This window comes from Microcebus murinus, chromosome 9, assembly GCF_040939455.1.
Source record: "Microcebus murinus isolate Inina chromosome 9, M.murinus_Inina_mat1.0, whole genome shotgun sequence".
Taxonomy (NCBI): Eukaryota; Metazoa; Chordata; class Mammalia; order Primates; family Cheirogaleidae; genus Microcebus; species Microcebus murinus.
In genome coordinates, this window is record NC_134112.1 from 18,226,725 (window position 1) to 18,246,349 (window position 19,625).

Genomic DNA, 19,625 nt, shown 5'->3' on the forward strand with positions numbered 1-19,625 from the left:
GATTTCAGTAATGGTGGTAACAAGCCATGGCTCTAGAACTCACTAGTTTGGTTCAGTAAGTAAGCACTGGGCACCATTTTGTGTACTGATGGGTAATCCCTACCATCCTGGAGTTCCTGAGCTTAGCTTTTCCTGAGTCAAATCCAGGTGTCCATTTTAGTTATGCTGTTCTCCTTTCAGAATCTTTCCTTGTTGAACGATGTCAGCTGTCATTCTCCATTCTCTTTGCCTCCAGAGCAATTCGTGGAGAAGTCATCTTGTGCCCAGCCCCTGGGTGAGCTGACCAGCCTGGATGCTCATGGGGAGTTTGGAGGAGGCAGCAGCAGCAGCCCAGCCTCTTCCTCTCTCTGCACGGAGCCCCTTATCCCCACCACCCCCATTATCCCCAGCGAGGAAATGGCCAAAATTGCCTGCAGCCTGGAGACCAAGGAGCTTTGGGACAAATTCCACGAGCTGGGTACCGAGATGATCATCACCAAGTCGGGCAGGTAGTTTGGGCCTTGGGAGGTAGGGAGTGGATACCTTGGGGAAGGTATCCTGGATGGCTTAGCGTGCTTCCAGGAATTAAATGAGAGTCAGCAGGTTTAGGAGAACAGAGAGGCAGCCTCAGTCAAAGAAGGGCTTCACTCCACCAATTTGCCTTTGAAAAGAGCTGTGGAAAAGGTTTCCGTTTTTGAGATCTGGCCGTGGGAAGCCCCACCCTAGCTTTGATGAAAAGGGCACAGGGACGGGGAGGTGCACAAGTTTTGGCTCCCTACAGCTGGGGAGGGTTTGGGAGTGCAGGGTCAGGATCCCCAGAAAAGGGGAATCTGTGCCCAGGGTAGAGGGTGGGCTGCTGGGTGGTTTAAGGAAGGTGGGTATGCCCCTTTTATCAGCCTCAATTTGCAGAAGCTGCCAGCTCCTATTAAAAACTAAAATTAAAACAGGGTGGAAGAATGAAATTCGAAACGATAACATTCCCAGTGGGAAGGAGCGCTGGCATGGGGGCCTCTTGGTTCTGGAGCCTGGCAGGCTCTGGCCCAGCAGGAAGCCGCGGTGTGCTGGCTGTCGGGACAGGGCAAAGGCTCTGAAGGTCACTGGTTTGCTGAACTTGGTTGCTTCAGCTCTTAAGATCCTGGGAAATACCTGGAGGGTCTTTGAAACCCATCCGAGAACCTCCACTCTTGGCTTTTATTTTGCAGGAGCTGAGTTTTCTCCTTGGGATGCGGGTGGCGGGTCGGCTCTTGAGACTTTGAGTCCTAATGTGCTTGATTATTAAAATGCATAGGATTTTCCCTAATCACAGACCTTTGGGTTTTAAAACACACACACACACACACACACACACACACACACACACACACACACACACACACACACACACACTTTGTACCTAGCAGTGAAGGCAAGGAGGGTTTGGGGACTGACCAGATAGGAAGGGGAGTTGGACTCTTTCTCTCCCTCCTTCCCTAATTCTGGTCAGTTCAGTAGGCAGTGTGAACAGGGGCATTTCTCTCTGTCTCTCTGTCAGGAGGATGTTTCCAACCATCCGAGTGTCATTTTCTGGTGTGGATCCTGAAGCCAAGTACATAGTCCTGATGGACATAGTCCCTGTGGACAACAAGAGGTACCGCTACGCCTACCACCGGTCCTCCTGGCTGGTGGCCGGCAAGGCTGACCCACCGCTGCCAGCCAGGTTCGTGATTTTTCACCCAAGCAAAATGCGCTTATTAACTTTTCTGGCGGAATGTCTCCACTTGTGTGAATTTTTAAGCAGGTTTGTTTTTAAAGCAGTGGGCTCTGGCAAGAAAGCATTCCAAGCTTGGACACTCTAGGATTGACTATGTGAAAAATGGGCTACTCTCTGAGAAAGGCAATTTGTGCATAGAGAAAACATTTGTCTTTAATTTTATCTTTCATTATACAGGAATTCATTTCAAAGCTTTTCTTAAATTTTGATTTGAGTGTTCATTAAAAGTGTGGACCCATTTTGTATATACACACACACACATCATTTTTAATTATTACTTAGTAACAGAATGAACAAACCTATTGATGAAATGGTTGCCCTAAAACCCTTTTTAGAAGAGTGCATTTTAGTAAAGTGGTTGCTTATAATATTTGTTAATTGTGTGGTTTTATCTGCACAAAATAGGTAAAATCATATTGTTTTTGACCTGTAAAGGACTCAGAGATTTTAGTAAAAAAAAGCCAATTCTTTTTTTCTTCCCTTTGTAATTTTAGTGGATGAATATAATTCAACAAAAAGTCAATAATCTTTTACATGAAACGTTACTCAGTTAATATATTAGGGGTTACATATGTTTATTTGTGTGGAAAATCATTGCTTATAATGTTTTTCTATGATTGCACTATTTAAAAAATCACAAGTAAACCTTTATTGTTGCTGCTTTAACCAAATGAGCATTGTGGCTGGGTGGTGGTGGTGGGAGCATGTATTTGATTACATGAATAATATGCTGAAGTTACAGGAATCTAACTGCATACTTTAATGTAAAACAAAGAACATTAGTTAACTTTATATTTTGGGTTCTAAAACTAAGCCTCACAGCTTTTAAGTTGTTTGTTATGGATTGAAAGTTTGTATCAGAGCTAAGAATTTATTTAGTTGTACAGATGTAGGAACTTTTAAGTTATGACTGGTTCTTTGTAGGTGTCTTTTGTCTTGTCTGGAGTCATAGCCAAAGCGTAGAATCAATAATGTACACATACAGTTCAAATAGAGTGTTAATCTTAATTAGTAGTTGATCCCACTGTTGCGCTTACAGTATGTTAAGTGTGCTAGAGCAGAGGTCCTCAACCTTTTTGACACCAGGGACCAGTTTCATGGAAGACAATTTTTCCAGAGTCCTGGGTGGGGACACAGGTGGAGCTCAGGCAGTGATGTGAGAGATGGGGAGCAGCTGTAAATACAGATGAAGCTTCCCTGGCTCACCCACCACCCATCTCCTGCTGTGCGGTTGGTTCCTAACAGTCCATGGATCAGTTGGTCCTTGCCCCAGGGTTTGGAGACCACAGCACTAGAAAAGAGGTTAAAAGCAGTCTTTCAGAGTTTTCCATTCTCATAAGAGACTAGGAAGGACATCTTCCTGACCCTTCCAAATCAATATATTAAATAACAATCAGGACTAACATGTTTTTAAAAAATTGCTACTCATTTTTTCAGTTGAGCAATAGTCAGCAGTTTACAATTAAAATTAACAGAGTTAGTGTTCTCTATTAAATAGCCAATTTACTATTATTCTTGAACTTCCTTTTAGACTTTTCAATATTGTTTTAAACAGAGAGAAAGTAAAAGAGTGTATATTTTAGCAGATTCCTAACCATTTTCTACAAGTAATCCTTCCTTTTTTCTAGTGTTTCCTCTAAGAAGTTAATCATGCTTATTTAACATACATTTTCTTCCTATCTGAAGGTATGGGGAAGTAACTGGTGCAGGCCAGCAAAGCTTTGGAAATATGACATGTCTTGTTTATGTTACTAATCTGTTCTGGTCAGAGAAGGAAAGTGTGTACCAATGCACTATCTTAACTGAAGCATGTTTAAGCTATTGCTGGAATTTTAAGTCCCTGGGGGACTTGAGAGAGGAGGGGCTTCCTGTATGTTTTTTTATTCATCCTACTTCAGTTTATTTATATTGATATTAAATAAAAATGTTTAGTATATAATGGGATAGAAATAGTCCAGATAATTTAGCGATTATTCTTTATTATTATTAAAAGAGCTTACTGTATTTTCTACCTCTATAAGAGAAACATGAACTTGAGAGGCAGTAATCTTTGTACTGATAATAAGAATTTTTTGTGATTCTAGGTCTTTGGAGCATTGTATTTTAGACTGAAGTTCATCGGTTAGTCATTTCTAATCAAAAGAGATAATGCTTGATAAAACCATTTGATCATAATGGTCAAAACATCACTTATGATCTAAAATAATGTTACATTTTTATATAGGACATTTCCTTTTCTTTAAACTACATAATTGATATGTAAATAAATTAATATTCTATTAACGTGATTTCATATGGTGAATGTGATCCTTAAATAGGGAACATTTTATCAAATTTTAGGACTTTAAACAATTTTGGACTTTTTTGGAGGGAAGAATGTGGTTCTGATCAGGAAAACAACTACACCTATAAAATTACAGCCTGGGAGAGATGACACTTGAAAAGTGGTTGTACTGCCAAAGAATAATTGAAACACAATTATGAGCACTCCTCCTAAAAACAATGCAATAAACAGACAGACAAATGCCTGAAGGCTTTAAAGTTCTTCCATAGGTCTGGTAAGAGTCTTTGGTGCTGTCAGCCTTTTTTGTGCATTGATCCTGGTGGGCTTTGTGAGTTTCCACATGTGTACAATTATTCTATTCTTAGTCCCATATGACAAAACATGGCACAGACTCCTTTATATGAATATTACAAGGAAAGGTTTCGTGACTTTTTTCCCCTTTGCTTTTGCCCCAAACAAAATATTTATGTTTAATTATAAAGATCCTATATAAAATTTAGATACAAATAATAACTTGTTACATGGATAAATTTGTCCTATTAAATCAACGATTTCATTTCCCCTTCGTTAGTTCTGTAGTCTCTCTCTCTAACTTCCAGAAAGATTTAAGTCAAGAAGATACTAGGATTGGGATTTACAAAGAGTTGTACTCAGCGTGATGGTCACAGGTAAAACAAATGACATGCATTTAAATGTGAGTGAATAAAAATTGTCTTGTGCATAGCAACTCAATAAATGATAAATAATTTTTTCCCTCAAAGTACTTTTTTTTTGCTAAGGCTGTTTACATATAAATAAATTGAATAATTTAAAGTGCATCCAGCTTGTTTCAACTCAGTTAGTGAGCACATCAACAGTTGATGATGAAAGTGGTAATGTTTAAATTACAGAAGCAATAGACTTTCAACTCTGATCTACGGACTATTAAAAGTTCTCCATGTCACTGTATTAAAATAACTCTGTCTGGCATTTATAAAGAACACAAACTTTAAACTGAATCACCTTTAAGTTTTAAACAATAGATTCTCTAAAATTATTTTCTCTTTTATATTCTGTTGTTTTCTCTTTTATATTATTTGGTGCAGTGGCTCATGCCTGTGATCCCAGCAACTTGGGAGGCTAAGGTGGAAAGGTCACATGAGCCCAGGAGTTCAGTACCAGCCTGGGCACCATAGCGAAAGCTCATCTCTAAAAAAAAAGTTAAAAAAAAATTAGCTGGGCATGGTGGCATGCAGCTGTAGCCCCAGCTCCTTGGGATGCTGAGGTGGGAGGATCACTTGAGCCCAGGAGTTTGAAGGCTACAGTGAGCTATAATCATGCTGCTTCACTCCAACCTGGGCAACAGAATGAGACGCATCTCTAAAAAAGTAAAATAAATTTAAAAATTTCTTTATGTTTTCATTGGTTTTTAGACTTGCTTATAATAGGAATTCATTATGCAATTGGTAACCTGGTTTATCTTTTGAAAGTATCTCCAACAATAAGATTTTGTATTTGACAGAAGCAGATCATTAGCTAACTAGATAGGTAGAAAAAGATAATACACCTTTAAAAAATGGCTTGCTCAGCAGATAATAGAAAATTGATTAAGCATCACCTCTTTTATATCATTGGAACATGAAGAAATACTTTAGATGTTTTAGAATTATTTTGGCATTGTGGTATTAATAAATTTGAGGCATATGGGGCAAATAAAATTTACCATTTACATTAGGTTTATGTATTCCTTTAGGATCAGAACATTTTATAACCCTCACAGACAGATTTTTAAAAAATATCTCAGTAAAATTGTCTTGTAACTTTCTTAGGCTCTATGTGCACCCAGACTCTCCTTTTACTGGCGAGCAGCTACTCAAACAGATGGTGTCTTTTGAAAAGGTGAAACTCACCAACAATGAACTGGATCAACACGGCCATGTGAGTACGGTGCTTTGGACTGTGCCGGTTCCCTGGGATGGAATGAACAAGTCACGTAAAACTTCCTCTTTCTGAGTTCCTTTCTACCCTGCCTCTCTGCTTCCCACCTTCCATCTCTGAGTCGTTCTATGACAACTTTATGTGCTCCTCAGGGGACCCTCATTGCTTTTGTCAAGAGGCCATTTACGGCAGCAGTCCCCACCCTTTTTGGCACCAGGGGGACTGGTTTCATGAGGACGGTTTTGCCACGGGCAGGGGCACAGAGCTCAGGTGCTGATGTGAGTGATGGAGAGCAGCTGTAAATACAGATGAAGCTTTGCTCCCAGGACCGCTGCTCACCTCCTGTTGTGCTGCCCAGTTCCTAAGTTTTGTGGAAGACAGTTTTTCCACAGACTGGTTGGAGAAGGCGGCAGTGATGCATGGCCCAGTTCTAACAGGCTGCAGACTGGCCAAGTTCCTGGGGTTGGGGACTGCAGATTTACAGGGATGCTGTGTGCCATTTCTATGCAAGAGGATCAGGCGTCTTCTGTACCACATATTTCCCAAGACTTCCCCAACTGTTTCACCACCTGAGCCAACTAAACAAAGGAAATATGCATTCTTGGAGGCTACTGCAGCCTATTCTTGGGTTAAGGATCTAACTTCTGTCAGTGGTATATCAGATAACAACATGACATAAAGGAAATGGAGCTTATACCCCCTCTGGGGGTTTCCCAAAGTGTGTTCCATAGAACCCATTAATGTGAGATACAATAGAACAAAAGGGCTTTATGTCCAAATAACTTTGGGACAGCGCTGTTTACTTATTATGTAACACCTTTTTGGAGAGTTCTGTGACTAGTAAAACATAGAGAAGCCCTTACACATTTGATAAAATGCTTTTTTAAGCCACTGTCTTGGATGTGATTCCATACTCTTAAAGATTCATATAAAAAATCTGTTTTATATTTTATGCTAAGAAAACTTTAGGCAGACTTACATAGTATGTTTTTTCTTTTTAAAAAATTTTAAAATTGTAACATAATAATTATACATATGTATGGGGTACACGTGATATTTCAATACATGTATATGATATGTAAGTATAAAATCAGGGCGATAAGTATTTCTACCACCTCAAACATTTGTCATTTGTGCTGGGAACATTCCAACTCTTCTAGTTATTTTGAAATACACAGTGAATTCTTGTTAATTATAGGCACCCTACTGTGCTATAGGACACTGAAACTTGTTCCTCCTATCTAACTATAATTTGGAACCCTTTAACCAACCTGTTCCCATATTCTCCTCCTCCCTACCCTTCCCAGCCTCTTATGATCAGCACTATTCTACTCTATTTCTGTAAGATCAATTTTTTTTTAGCTCCCACATGAGAGAGAACATGAAGTATTTGTTTTTCTGCTGTAAACGTTTTTTGATGAGGAGAATGTTGTTTCTTTTTTGCTCCCCTTCTCTGAAAGCATAGGGGTATTTACATAGTTTACTTCCATGGTTTAGGTATTCTGATGTAATTATTCTCTCTCTTAGCCCCTTTATCGAGGATAGCTCTTATTACTTAAGGTTTTAGCTTTTATTGGATCTGTGCAATTTAGAGGAAGTGTTTCAAAACCTTTCTCAGAAAAGATGGCCTTAAGTAGATAATAAGAGAGTTCTGTTTTTCCCCCCACAAATACTGTCTTCTGCAAGGAGAGTTCTAGATATGGTTTCAAGCAGTTAGATTAACCTAAAACCAAATTAATCACTTCGGGTGTTACTCCCATCCATTTGCCCACAGTAGACCTTGTTTATTATGACTAAATCAGGGAAACCAGGTTAACTCATGTCTCTGCTGGCAGTGCTCCTGAGATATTGGAAGTAGGTTCATAGGTTTCTGTTGTTGTATGTATTAGAAAAGGTACTTGACCTTTATCTTTAAAAATGTTGGCATAATTGTCCTTTTCTTTTAAGATGTTTCCACTGACAGATTTTTTTTTCAGGTTAAATTTTATGAAATATCTGGGTGATTTTTTTGTAGTTCAATGATCATTCTTTTATTTATTTATTTATCTATTTATTTATTTATTTTTTGAGACAGAGTCTCACTTTGTTGCCCAGGCTAGAGTGAGTGCTGTGGTATCAGCCTAGCTCACAGCAACCTCAAACTCCTGGGCTCAAGCAATCCTGCTGCCTCAGCCTCCCGAGTAGCTGGAACTACAGGCATGTGCCACCATGCCCAGCTAATTTTTTCTATATACATTAGTTGGCCAATTAATTACTTTCTATTTATAGTAGAGACGGGGTCTCGCTCTTGCTCAGACTGGTTTCGAACTCCTGACCTCGAGCAATCCACCCACCTCAGCCTCCCAGAGTGCTAGGATTACAGGCGTGAGCCACCATGGCTGGCCTTCAATGATCATTCTTAACATCATTCATATTAAAAATTTTTGAGGTCTAACTGAAATCCTTAAAGGGAAGAATGAAATTGTTTTATGGTTTTGTTATTTTCTACATGTGAGCTTTTAGAGGAATTATTTGGGTCTTTCTAAAAAGACTTGAGAGTTCATTTTGAGACCAGCTGTCCAGAATTGAAATGTTTTTCTTTTAACATCAGCTTCATGGGTGGTAACCTGGGTTTCAGGAGCTCTGTGTTCTAGCCTGATTATGCCAAGATTAGACTTTGACAAATTGTTTAGTCTTAGATGGTTGCCTATGTGACTTTTTGCTTTAAAAATTTTATATTTAATATAACCATTTGTCACTGGAATTAGTGTGTTATGAAAACTACCAAGAAAGATTCTCAGATCCTATGTTGTTTAGCTAATTTATTTGAATCAGTTCTGAAGAAGCTCCTCTTATAGATGCATTTTTAAATTTACAACAGGAAACTTTCTTATTCCCTGGAATTTCATGAGTGAAGCAGGCTCCACATTTCTATTAGTGTTCTTTAGCCCCATGAGGGCTTGAGCAGAGAGTCAGAGAGCCCTGGGGGCTGAGAGACTAGTCTGGGGTCTGAGCCTATCCTGCACCCCTTCCCAAAGGAAATTGACCTTTGCATGGTACAAGTGAGGGAGGGGAAGCTTACTTAAAGCTTAGGGCTTTTTCCATATTGGTTGGTGTATGTATGTATGAGTTGGTGTATGTATGTATGTATGTATGTATGTATGAGTGGATGGGAGTGATTTGAAAATTCTTCCTATCTTTTCAGTAGAACATATGATGAAAGTTAAGGTGTTTTCTTATATTATTAATAGTATTAGGAGGAAACTGTTTTTGTTGCTGTAAGTTTATTCCAGTTTTATGATTGGGTGTCAATATCTTGAACTCCCTGGAATAAAAGCATTATATAAACAGATAACATCATCATTTTTTAAAGTTTATTTTGATTTATTTGAAGATTTCACTTGTTTTAGTTATTCCTGTTCCAGTTTGGGATCATAAAAAAAAGGCAGTGTGTTCAAAATTCAGTCCCAGTTACTGACTTGTAATTTAAGTTGGCTTACATCTCAGCACAGAGAGATTGATTATCTATCAGTTATCACACGGTGACTAGTATTTAACTCTGCTCAAGTCAATCAGCAGAAACAGCCATTCTCTACACCCATGTGAGCCAAGAAAGCAAGAGAGCCATCAATTGCAATATTAGCAGTAGCAACCAGCTGTGAGTGTCATCGATCTGCCATACTGTTTATCAAATGTCTCCTGAGGGGCCGGGCGTGGTGGCTCACGCATGTAATCCTAGCACTCTGGGAGGCCAAGACGGGTGGATTGCTCGAGGTCAGGAGTTCAAAACCAGCCTGAGCAAGAGTGAGATCCCGTCTCTACTATAAATAGAAAAGAAATTAATTGGCCAACTAATATATATAGAAAAAATTAGCCGGGCATGGTGGCACATGCCTGTGGTCCCAGCTACTCGGGAGGCTGAGGCAGTAGGATTGCTTGAGCCCAGGAGTTTGAGGTTGCTGTAAGCTAGCCTGATGCCACGGCACTCACTCTAGCCTGGGCAACAAAGCGAGACTCTGTCTAAAAAAAAAAAAGTCTCCTGAGAACAAGACTCTCTTCTGGGCCCTCGGGAGGAGAGTATACAATGTGAGCCCTCTCATCATGGGAAGGACGTACCCAATTTTGCAGATTTAGATAGGCGTCTGGGTAGCAGGTGGGAAGATGTGGGAAACCTTCTTTATCGGAAAGTGAATTTTATTGCCCAGATTTCCTAAGGTAAAATTTTATACTGTATTTTTTAAATGCACATAAAAATAGTATCTATTGGCTGCCTTATTAACCTTGGTTTGTTTATGGCTTCTGAGTATGTAGCAATTTTCATTCGCTGTAGAGTGGAAGATGGCCACCACTGCGATTCAGGTTCAGTTTTATAACTGGAAGTGAGGCATCAAGGAGGCTGTCATAAATAATACAGTTCACATTTACTAAGCACTTCCTGTTTCCTATGTGCTTTACAAAGGTCATACCATCTAATTCTCACCACAGCCCTATGAGGTTAGTACTATTTTTACATTTGAGAATACTAGAGGTCAGAGAGGTGAGAGCACTTGACCTAAGATTAAAGGGCTAGAGAGTGGCAGATTCAGTATTCTAACCCAGGTCTGTCTATTACCATACTGCCTTTCTAAATTATTTTGTTTTCCTCCATAAGTAGTAATCTAGTCCACTTCGAATATATGATTTCTTATTTTAGAAAATTTAGACATGTGTCTTTTGGTCTAATCAGAATAGCAAACAAAAAATATTTTGAAGACTTGATTTTAAAAAATAAATAAAACTCATCCTTCAGATGACCTCCTCCCCCCACAGTCATTTTAGAAAGAACTCTTGAAACAACATGTGTTACTTGCAGTTGTTTTGGTAAAATATGATTCATCACAATGACTCTGAAGTATCTTATGAAAATAATTTGCCTTAAGAATGGAAAAGGTAGAACCTAATCTTAAAATTGACTTTGAAATTATAAATCTTATGGTTCTTTTTTTTGTCTCACTGTAAATTGGCCTGTCTAGCAGTGTAAATATGTAAAATTCAGTACTTTCCATCTCTTTGTTGTAGATAATTTTGAATTCAATGCATAAGTACCAGCCGAGGGTGCACATCATTAAGAAGAAAGACCACACGGCTTCATTGCTCAATCTGAAGTCTGAAGAATTTAGAACATTTATCTTCCCGGAGACAGTTTTTACGGCAGTCACTGCCTACCAGAACCAACTGGTGAGTGTACAGATCAATCAAGTTACTGCATAAGATAAGGGTTTAGGAGGTTCTTACATTTTCTGGGAGAGAAGGGATATCCCAGTACTCAAAACAGATGTTCACTTTGGAGAGAGCCATTGAGTGTCAGTGCCAGGACCTTTGAGAGTGTGTGGAGTGACCACATATTGCACCGTCTCTTCTAGAATCTTTAATGCTTTGGCTCAGGTTTTTCACTGCCTATTTCCCCCCACCCAAACCTGTCCCGGTCTGCCTTCTCAAATGTTCTTCTCTGGAAAATTATCTGCCTCCTTTTCCTCCTCCTTCTGGTAACATGCATAACCATGTTCTTGCTGCTTCATAAAATGTGAAAGTTCAAATTTTCTGCAAAATTAAACACACATATTCTAGCCACCTGTCCATTACTACTGGTACTTTAGATATTTGGTGAAGCTTATTTAGCTGTAATTTAGGGCAATTCTAGTAAATAATTCTAGTAAAGTGATTTTAAATGTCTCTTTAGATAACATACTGCAGTAGGTAAGCATTTGTGTATTTAATTAAAATCAAGATATCTAATTATAATATCGGGTTATATGTAGGCTGAGCTTTCTTCATCTGAAAATCCAAGATACTCCAAAATGTGAAACTTTTTGAGTGGTGACATGATACTCAAGGAAATGCTCATTGGAATATTCCAGATTTTGGATTTTCAGATTAGGAATGTTCAACTCATAAGCATAATGCAAATATTCCAATGTCTAAAAAAAATCTGAGATCCAAAACACTCTGATCCCAAGCATTTCAGATAAGAGATAATAAGCCTGTATTTTCTCCTCTCTGTTGTACAATATATTTAAAATTTATGCATTATAAGGTTTATTCCAACTTTATATATATTTATCAAGATCTTACTAAGGGCTAGGTACTTTTAGACACTTCCTCACACATTTTCTTCTTTTGTGGTCAGCATAAGCTTGACCGGCTAGTGGCAGTGGTCATGTTCTGTAGATGAGAATAAATAACTTTTCCACAGTTAGGAAGGACCAGAAGTGGAATTCCTTTTGATGTACCTCAGTAAAAAGAACTCACATTCTCAGTTTACTTGACAAATTTGGTTGTTCATAGTCTCCCTACAAGTCTTTGTGTCTTGCTTTTATTTTATTAGTTTTAGGTAGCCAGAACTGTTGCTCTCCACTTGTCTTGATGTCATATTTTGGGTTCTGAACAAGTAACTGTTAGATGTTGCCTGATAGATAGCTCAGAGTCCAGAGTGGGATGGCCAGCCTGGGGGACGTGGTGTAGATTCTCTCAAAAAAGGCACGATGAATCTGATAGCACAGGTAGCATGCACAGATGGAGAGTGGAAGCCCAGAGAAGGGATGTGGGCAAATGGCCAGAGTGGATATGTAAGGCTTGTATAAGGCTTACCCATCTATAATTTCTGTACAACTTTGAGTCAATTTCATTTCATCACCATGGCTGTCGTTTTCCCTACCTGTAATCTGGGGCTAACAACTGACCAGACCCTTTAGGGATTGATGTGAAGATCAAATGTAATGGTGTGTATAAACATGCCTTTGGAAACTGCAAGTCGCTCTGTAAATAAGGCATTTGGTTACTATTGGACTGTCTCAGGAATGTTGAAAGAGGATTTGTCACAATTTGGATTTAAAAATTTTTAGTCATATATTTTTTAATGAGCCAAATGAATATATAGTTGTTATCATATTAATCATCTTATAGTAAAGCAAAGCATTGTAACCTTTGAATTATCTCCACGATGACAAGGGTAGAAACTTTCACAGAATGCCCAAGCTAAAAATTTGGGTATAGACAGAAGCCCACAAAGCCCTAAAACACTAACACAGTTTCTCTGAGGTTCTGGAACATTGAAACCAAAAATCCCACTTTTAATTTACTTGAGGGCACATAGAATACAGATATTATAAGTTCAGAAAAGAGTTTTGAAACATTTGCTTCATTTTATACTAATTAAATTTATAGCTTTTATAATAATATAAAACATTAGATTTATACTAATTTAAGAAATCCTGTTGATGTTTGGGAATGATATAAAACTTGTCATGTGGAAACTTCATTGCTTTTATCAGAAGTCTCTGTAAAGAGGGCCAAAGCTAGAATAGGTAAATAGGGTTTTTAAAGTGAAAATTATAGGGATAGAACAAAAATTAAAGAAAATTTCTAAATACATTGCCATAGGTTTGGTTTAATAGGTGAAAGAGCATTCCTGAATAAATGCTGCAGGACCACTCATATCATGGTACACTGGAATTGAACGGTATTATTTACCCTTCTATTATTACTTTCATAATAATAATAGCTAACATTTGGGTACTTACTATGTGCAAGGCACCTTTTGAAATGCATTATTTTATTTAAGATTTACAGTGATATTATAAGACAGGAGCAATAGTATTTTTATTCAGCATCATACAGTTGGGAAAATTGAGTCAAGAGTTAAATAAGTCATCTGTGGTGATCTTGCTCCTCCCATCACAGATTTGAGTCCAGGTGGTGTTAGATTCAAGAGTCAGTGTCCTCAACCTCTTAAGTTGTAGGTGCCTGCTGTTCCCAAGGAAGCAGAGCTTCACCTCCTCTCAGCTTTTGACCCTGATGGGCTCTGTGACATCCTTTTTTAGAGGGTTTAAACTTTTTATGTTCATTTTTTCAAACCACTTGTACTGTTCACACTGCACAGCAGCAAGTGTGACAGGATGGTGACCATCCTAAACAGGAGGTCAGAGTATAAGCACTAGCGGCATCTAATAGGAGCCACATGCATTAATGACATTTAATTCTTGTTCTTCTACTCAATTTTTTATTTAGAAAATTTCCAAATATATAAAAAATTCAATTCATGGTAAAATCAACCTCATGTATCCTTCCACCCAGATTCAACAATTATTTTTTGCCACATTTACTTTACCTCTTGTTCTCTCTCTCTCTCTGTGTGTACACTTTTCCCCTTCCCTGAATCATTTGAACTAAGTAGCATGTATCCTGATGCTTTACTTCTAAATACTAATGCAAGCATATTCTGACAGTAGGGCATTATTCTTGTAATCCTAACATTTTTTATCACAGCTAAGAGAATTAATAGGAGTTATTTCTTTATATCACCTAACATTCAATTCATATTAAAATTTTTAGGACGGACCAACAATGTCTTTGATAATCTTTCTGCCCCCCAAATAACCTCTGAACTAGGATCCAACTAAAATTCATGGTTTGAATTTATTACTTTTGTTGTTGTTGTTGTTGTTTTGTTTTTTTTGAGACAGAGTCTCACTTTGTTGCCTAGGCTAGAGTGAGTGCCGTGGCGTCAGCCTAGCTCACAGCAACCTCAAACTCCTGGGCTCAAGCAATCCTCCTGCCTCAGCCTCCCGAGTAGCTGGGACTACAGGCATCCGTCACCATGCCCAGCTAATTTTTTCTATATATATTAGTCAGCCAATTAATTTCCTTCTATTTATAGTAGAGACGGGGTCTAGCTCTTGCTCAGGGTGGTTTTGAACTCCTGACCTTGAGCAATCCACCCGCCTCGGCCTCCCAGAGAGCTAGGATTACAGGCGTGAGCCACCGCGCCCGGCCTGAATTTATTACTTTTAGTTCACAAAAATCTTTCCACATTTTTTCTCTATTTCTCATTTCATTCTGACACTGATCTCCTGAGGGAGGCCCCATGAGTCCCATTTTGTAGGTAAAGAAACTGAGGTCAGAGTGGTTAGGACATTCACCCAAGGTCACAAGTCTGGTGAGTAACAGAATCATCATGAGGTTTTGATCTTCTTGGACTCAATTCTTCATTTTTGGTGCCAAGAAATTGACCACTACTGTGTGAAAGGTTTGAAAACTGAATTTGAAAATGTGGCTTAATGAAAATAGGTTAAGATACTAATAAATACACATTCCAACACTAGTTGCTTCTTTTGCAAATTTTTTTCTAATTCCTATCATAAATGGGATCAAAATCCAGCTATGAGCACCAAGGTATTCTTTACTGCATCATTAAGTATAAAAATTAATATGATTACTATGTCCTTTCATTGCTAAATAAGCCACAATGGAAGTTACTAAATACACAATTAATTTCCTTAATAGATCCTGCTATGTCTGTTTATTTCTATATATCCATCTTTAAAACCATAGTCCCTAGCACAAAACCATATACCTATAAAGTTGAAATCCAGTTAATAGTCAAAGATTTGACTTGGTATTTTAACGGACCAGTTTTGCAAATGGTTTATAAACCTTATAAGACCAATCAAAATTCATATAGCAGGTGCTCAATAAACATATGTGGAATGAATCAATCATTTGGGGGGTTAGCATTTTCATTAGTCCTGTGCTTATTTCTGAAGTCATCCTTGACTCTTTCCAGGCCTCCTCACGTCTACTGTCTTCATTGCCAAACCAAGTTTGTGTACTAATTTTCTTACAGCAAACATATAGTAAAATAAATATATAGGAAAGAAATAAGATAAACTTATACTAAGTATAGTTTAAATATTAGAATTTTCCCATACACAGAGAACAGTGAGGTAAGAGGAAAGAGAGGAATCTTTAAAAGTTCACATTTAAGACCACTTTCATATATATTAAACTTTGGATAAGACTTTTATTTTTATGTCTATTAACATCTAAATCAAAATTTCCAGCCAAATTTGTGAAAAAACTCATTTATTGTGGCTGGTAATTTCATTTATAAGTAATGAAAATGAGACCTTTTTTGCTATTTCTTTCTCTGGATTTTGCAAGTGAATGATTGCATTTCTTTGTATGATTAGATAAAAGCTAAATACATTACACTTTCAACAAAGTATTTTATAATTTAAGATTTAAAGGTCATGCATTGTTTTGGAGCAGGCGGACCATTGTTGTAGAGTTGAAGTGTAGGTCAGGTTTCATTTTTAAATGCCTTTGGTCAGATCTTTTCCTGATAATTGGAGAAATGGTCTCTGAGGGCCAATTTCACCTTATAGCTGGGAACCCCAGCTGGATTCATAGTCCAGCAATATCACAGAGAATAACTACTGCAAAAGGTCCCCTTCTCTTTGGCATAGCCGGTAGTGTCAAATCTGTCCTCCAATTATGCATACATTTATTTACAGATAATAGAGATGTTGAAAGAGTGAGTTTTCTGGCCAAGAATTGCATTATGTTCTATATTACTGAAATAATACATGAAAAACAAGGTTGTATTTTAGACTAAATTAGTAATTTGGATACATGTAGAGACACACACTAAATAGCAAGATTTTTTAAGCACATACTACTGTCCTTACTTGTTAACACTTTGTCTTTACAAAGTGAGAAACATTGCTGCTTTTAAAAATAGTTTTTGATTTATAAAGAAGTCCTGCCTCTTGTTTCTCTACACATGATATTTAATGGGCATATTGTACAATCACATTACAAGCGACAGGCATCCTGTATTAGGACATGGAATGAAATGATATCCAACTGAAATCACTGTCTCTAACTCAGCTCCTTCCTCATCAATTCTCAAGTGTGTTATTTTAGAAATAATACCTAAATTTCATAAAGGGATATAAAACCAAACCTTAAAAAATGTATTTATTTCTATATAACTTTTATTTATATATTATGGCATAAAAATCTATGACCTTTTAAAAATGTGTGATTCCCTAGAATGTGAAAATTGTGCTATTTAAAAATTATTTTATCTTAAAAACAAAATAAAACTCTTTTTATGTAAACTCATGGCTTCACCTAGTCTGTAACTGGTAAAAAGAGGAAATCATATTTCTGACTATTTTTTCTTGAACAGACATTTCTGGGGTTCTTATTGTGGATACCATGTTAGTTCTTCTACTAGATTTGTTACCTGACAGTGTCTCTGGAATATTTCATCCGCTGGCAAGTCTCTTTACTTTTCAATTTTGTAAAGGTGCTATTTGAAGGGAGACTGATCCTTGTTGCTCTACCCAACAGTATCCATTTGAAATTTTCATCTGGGTTCAGTGTACCCTTATAATTACTAACCATGCAGGTATGTGGTGCCATCTTCTTTGGTGCCTTTAAAGCCACTTCCAGTTCTGGTTAGCTGTGCATGGAACTGCCTGTGCCACAGAACATTAAGCTCCACTGGGGAGAGACCACGTGTTCTTTCCCTTTGCACTGTCTGACATCTAGTGCAGCGCCTGTGCCTGGTGATCAATCCTCATTAAATATTTGTTGATGAGTCATTGTGAAAGCATACTCATATTTTAAATTATAGAAAGAGACATACCTCCTGTCCTAGAGGATTTTAAAATCTTGTTAGTATTTATAATCTTAGAGAATACTGATTGCCTAGGCTTTAGAAGATGTTTACAGTTTATTTCAAACAAATAAAAATTTTCTCCTTCTTCCTGTAAATTGATCTTCACAAATAAGTCCCGGTCTGAAATGGCCGAAACAGACTTCACTCTTGAGGAAGTCATGGCCGTGTATGAGGAAAGGTTCTCTGTAAACTGTTCATGGCACATTTTAGAGGCAACTTCAGGCATTCCTATGTTTTCCTTATATGCATACTGTAAGTAGCTGTTGCTATCCATTGAGAACAGGTTTCTTATTTATCTACCTTATTTCCTTCCCTGTCTACCAATTTCCATGACTAAGCTGAAAAGAAAATTAGCTGCTCTGTAGTACTCTATAGTGAGTATTCATGGGCTAAAAATGAGTGTTTCTGAGGCACTGTCAAATGCCCTGAAAAATTAATATTATCAGTCAATCTTATAACTTGCCAGTGTTATTGATGGAGGAGAAGAGTGTCTCTGGTCAGGATAGTGTGGGAATTTCCATTGTAAGCGAGGGAAATAGCTTCTTTGCTGCTTGTTCATTGGTTTAACTCACATTAAGAAAACATGAAGAAGAAAAAAGCACTTTTGTAATGAAAAAGAGAATTCTTCTGCTTCTGTTAACAGTTTAAAATGAGCTATAGATACACTCTAATTGGAGGAAAAGTTGCGTTTTGGCAAAATAGAATTCCAAACTGTTTTGGTTATTTACTCCTTACTTTGAAAGAAGTGGAGGACATGCCACAATCTATGACTTTTTCCCTCGTTAAGAATATTTTGTATGTGTTTCTCTCTAAAGATTAACAGAAGTTCTCATTTTGATACTAAGGAGATATGACTCTTTGAAGGTTTCCTTGGTTCTAATTTAGTTACTGACTTGCTGTTTCTTGGTCCTTATGCTCTATGTGCCTCAGTGTGATTATCTGTCTGATGAGATCATGGGCTATATGGTCTCTCCAGTTCCTTTCAGCTCTAACATTCAGGGATTTTCCATGTTGACTATCTATCTTTTAATTAGCATTTCCATTATTTTTTCTTTGCAACCTAATGTATTTTCCTGCAGAGGCACAGTGCATATGATTTAATGGACATTTCTACATTCATATTAGTACTATGGGAATTATGAATACCACAGCATAGACACTTAATACTAGATTTTGATTCTTATTAGAATTCATTTTTTTCATATAAGCATAGAGTTTATAAATAACATTATATGGAAAGATTGCAGAAGATGGGCTAATCTGATTCTAATTTAGTCAAATGGAAAGAGAAATAGGAGTACATTTATATTCTGAAGGCTTTATATCATGTATTTATGTCATATATATCAATATAGTATTGAACATGAGGCCATTTTATCTTTTTATCTATTATGGTATGTATATGTGCTCATAGTATTAACAAAAGATGTTGCCAAGTCAGAATGAGATAGCATTCTTGCTTTTATTCCCTATTCCCCAGCAATGTTGGAATTCTGTATAACTGTCTCATTTGGGCAGGTCCCCCATTCTGCAGTTCAGCCCCAGCCATTCACTAATCTCTTAAATACCTCATACCCCAGTTCATGTCTACTTTTGCCTGAAAGGTCCCCATCCCTGATTGTATCTATCCACTGACCTCTAGCCTGTCCTCAGCTACTTCCTTCTCTCTGAGGCCTTCTCTTGCCATCCCACCTGGCTGCGATCCACCCCTCCTGTGAACTTGTCCAGCACTTTCCACTCTTCTCACAACACAGAGAGACATGAAGATACTGTCAGTGTGCCACGGGAAATGAACAAACTCGATTTCTCATTTTACTTCCTTAACCTTGAAAATGATGTTGTTTTATACCCGTTCTTTCCTTTCTAGATAACCAAGCTGAAAATAGATAGCAATCCTTTTGCCAAAGGATTCCGGGATTCTTCCAGGCTCACCGACATTGAGAGGTAATGAGAATTTTCTGTTTACTTTCTTGTTCAGATAAGATCAAAAGAAAAGGGAGTTTGTAAGACACACTCTTTTCGACAGCAAAGAACCATAACCTCATCATATACAGTCTCCAACTCTCTGCACCCCCTTTCCTTCCAGTTACAAACCCTGCAGATATGCAGCTGCTGCCACTGGATCTATTTTATGCTCTGTTTCTGAGTGACGTGGTTTTTTTGGTCAAGACATTTATTCCATTGTAGAAAAATAGTCTTCGTTGTTATCA

General features: G+C 37.7%; 1 protein-coding gene across 1 annotated transcript in view; it reads left to right on the top strand.

Moving 5' to 3' along the window:
* Positions 1-19,625, top strand: part of TBX20 (T-box transcription factor 20) — a 52,911-nt gene that overhangs the window by 3,695 nt on the left and 29,591 nt on the right. The window contains exons 2-6 of the mRNA XM_012777558.2: positions 236-488; positions 1,511-1,675; positions 5,822-5,930; positions 10,968-11,126; positions 19,283-19,359. Of these exons, the coding sequence (XP_012633012.1) occupies positions 236-488; positions 1,511-1,675; positions 5,822-5,930; positions 10,968-11,126; positions 19,283-19,359 (763 nt within the window). The remainder of the gene's footprint in view (positions 1-235; positions 489-1,510; positions 1,676-5,821; positions 5,931-10,967; positions 11,127-19,282; positions 19,360-19,625) is intronic.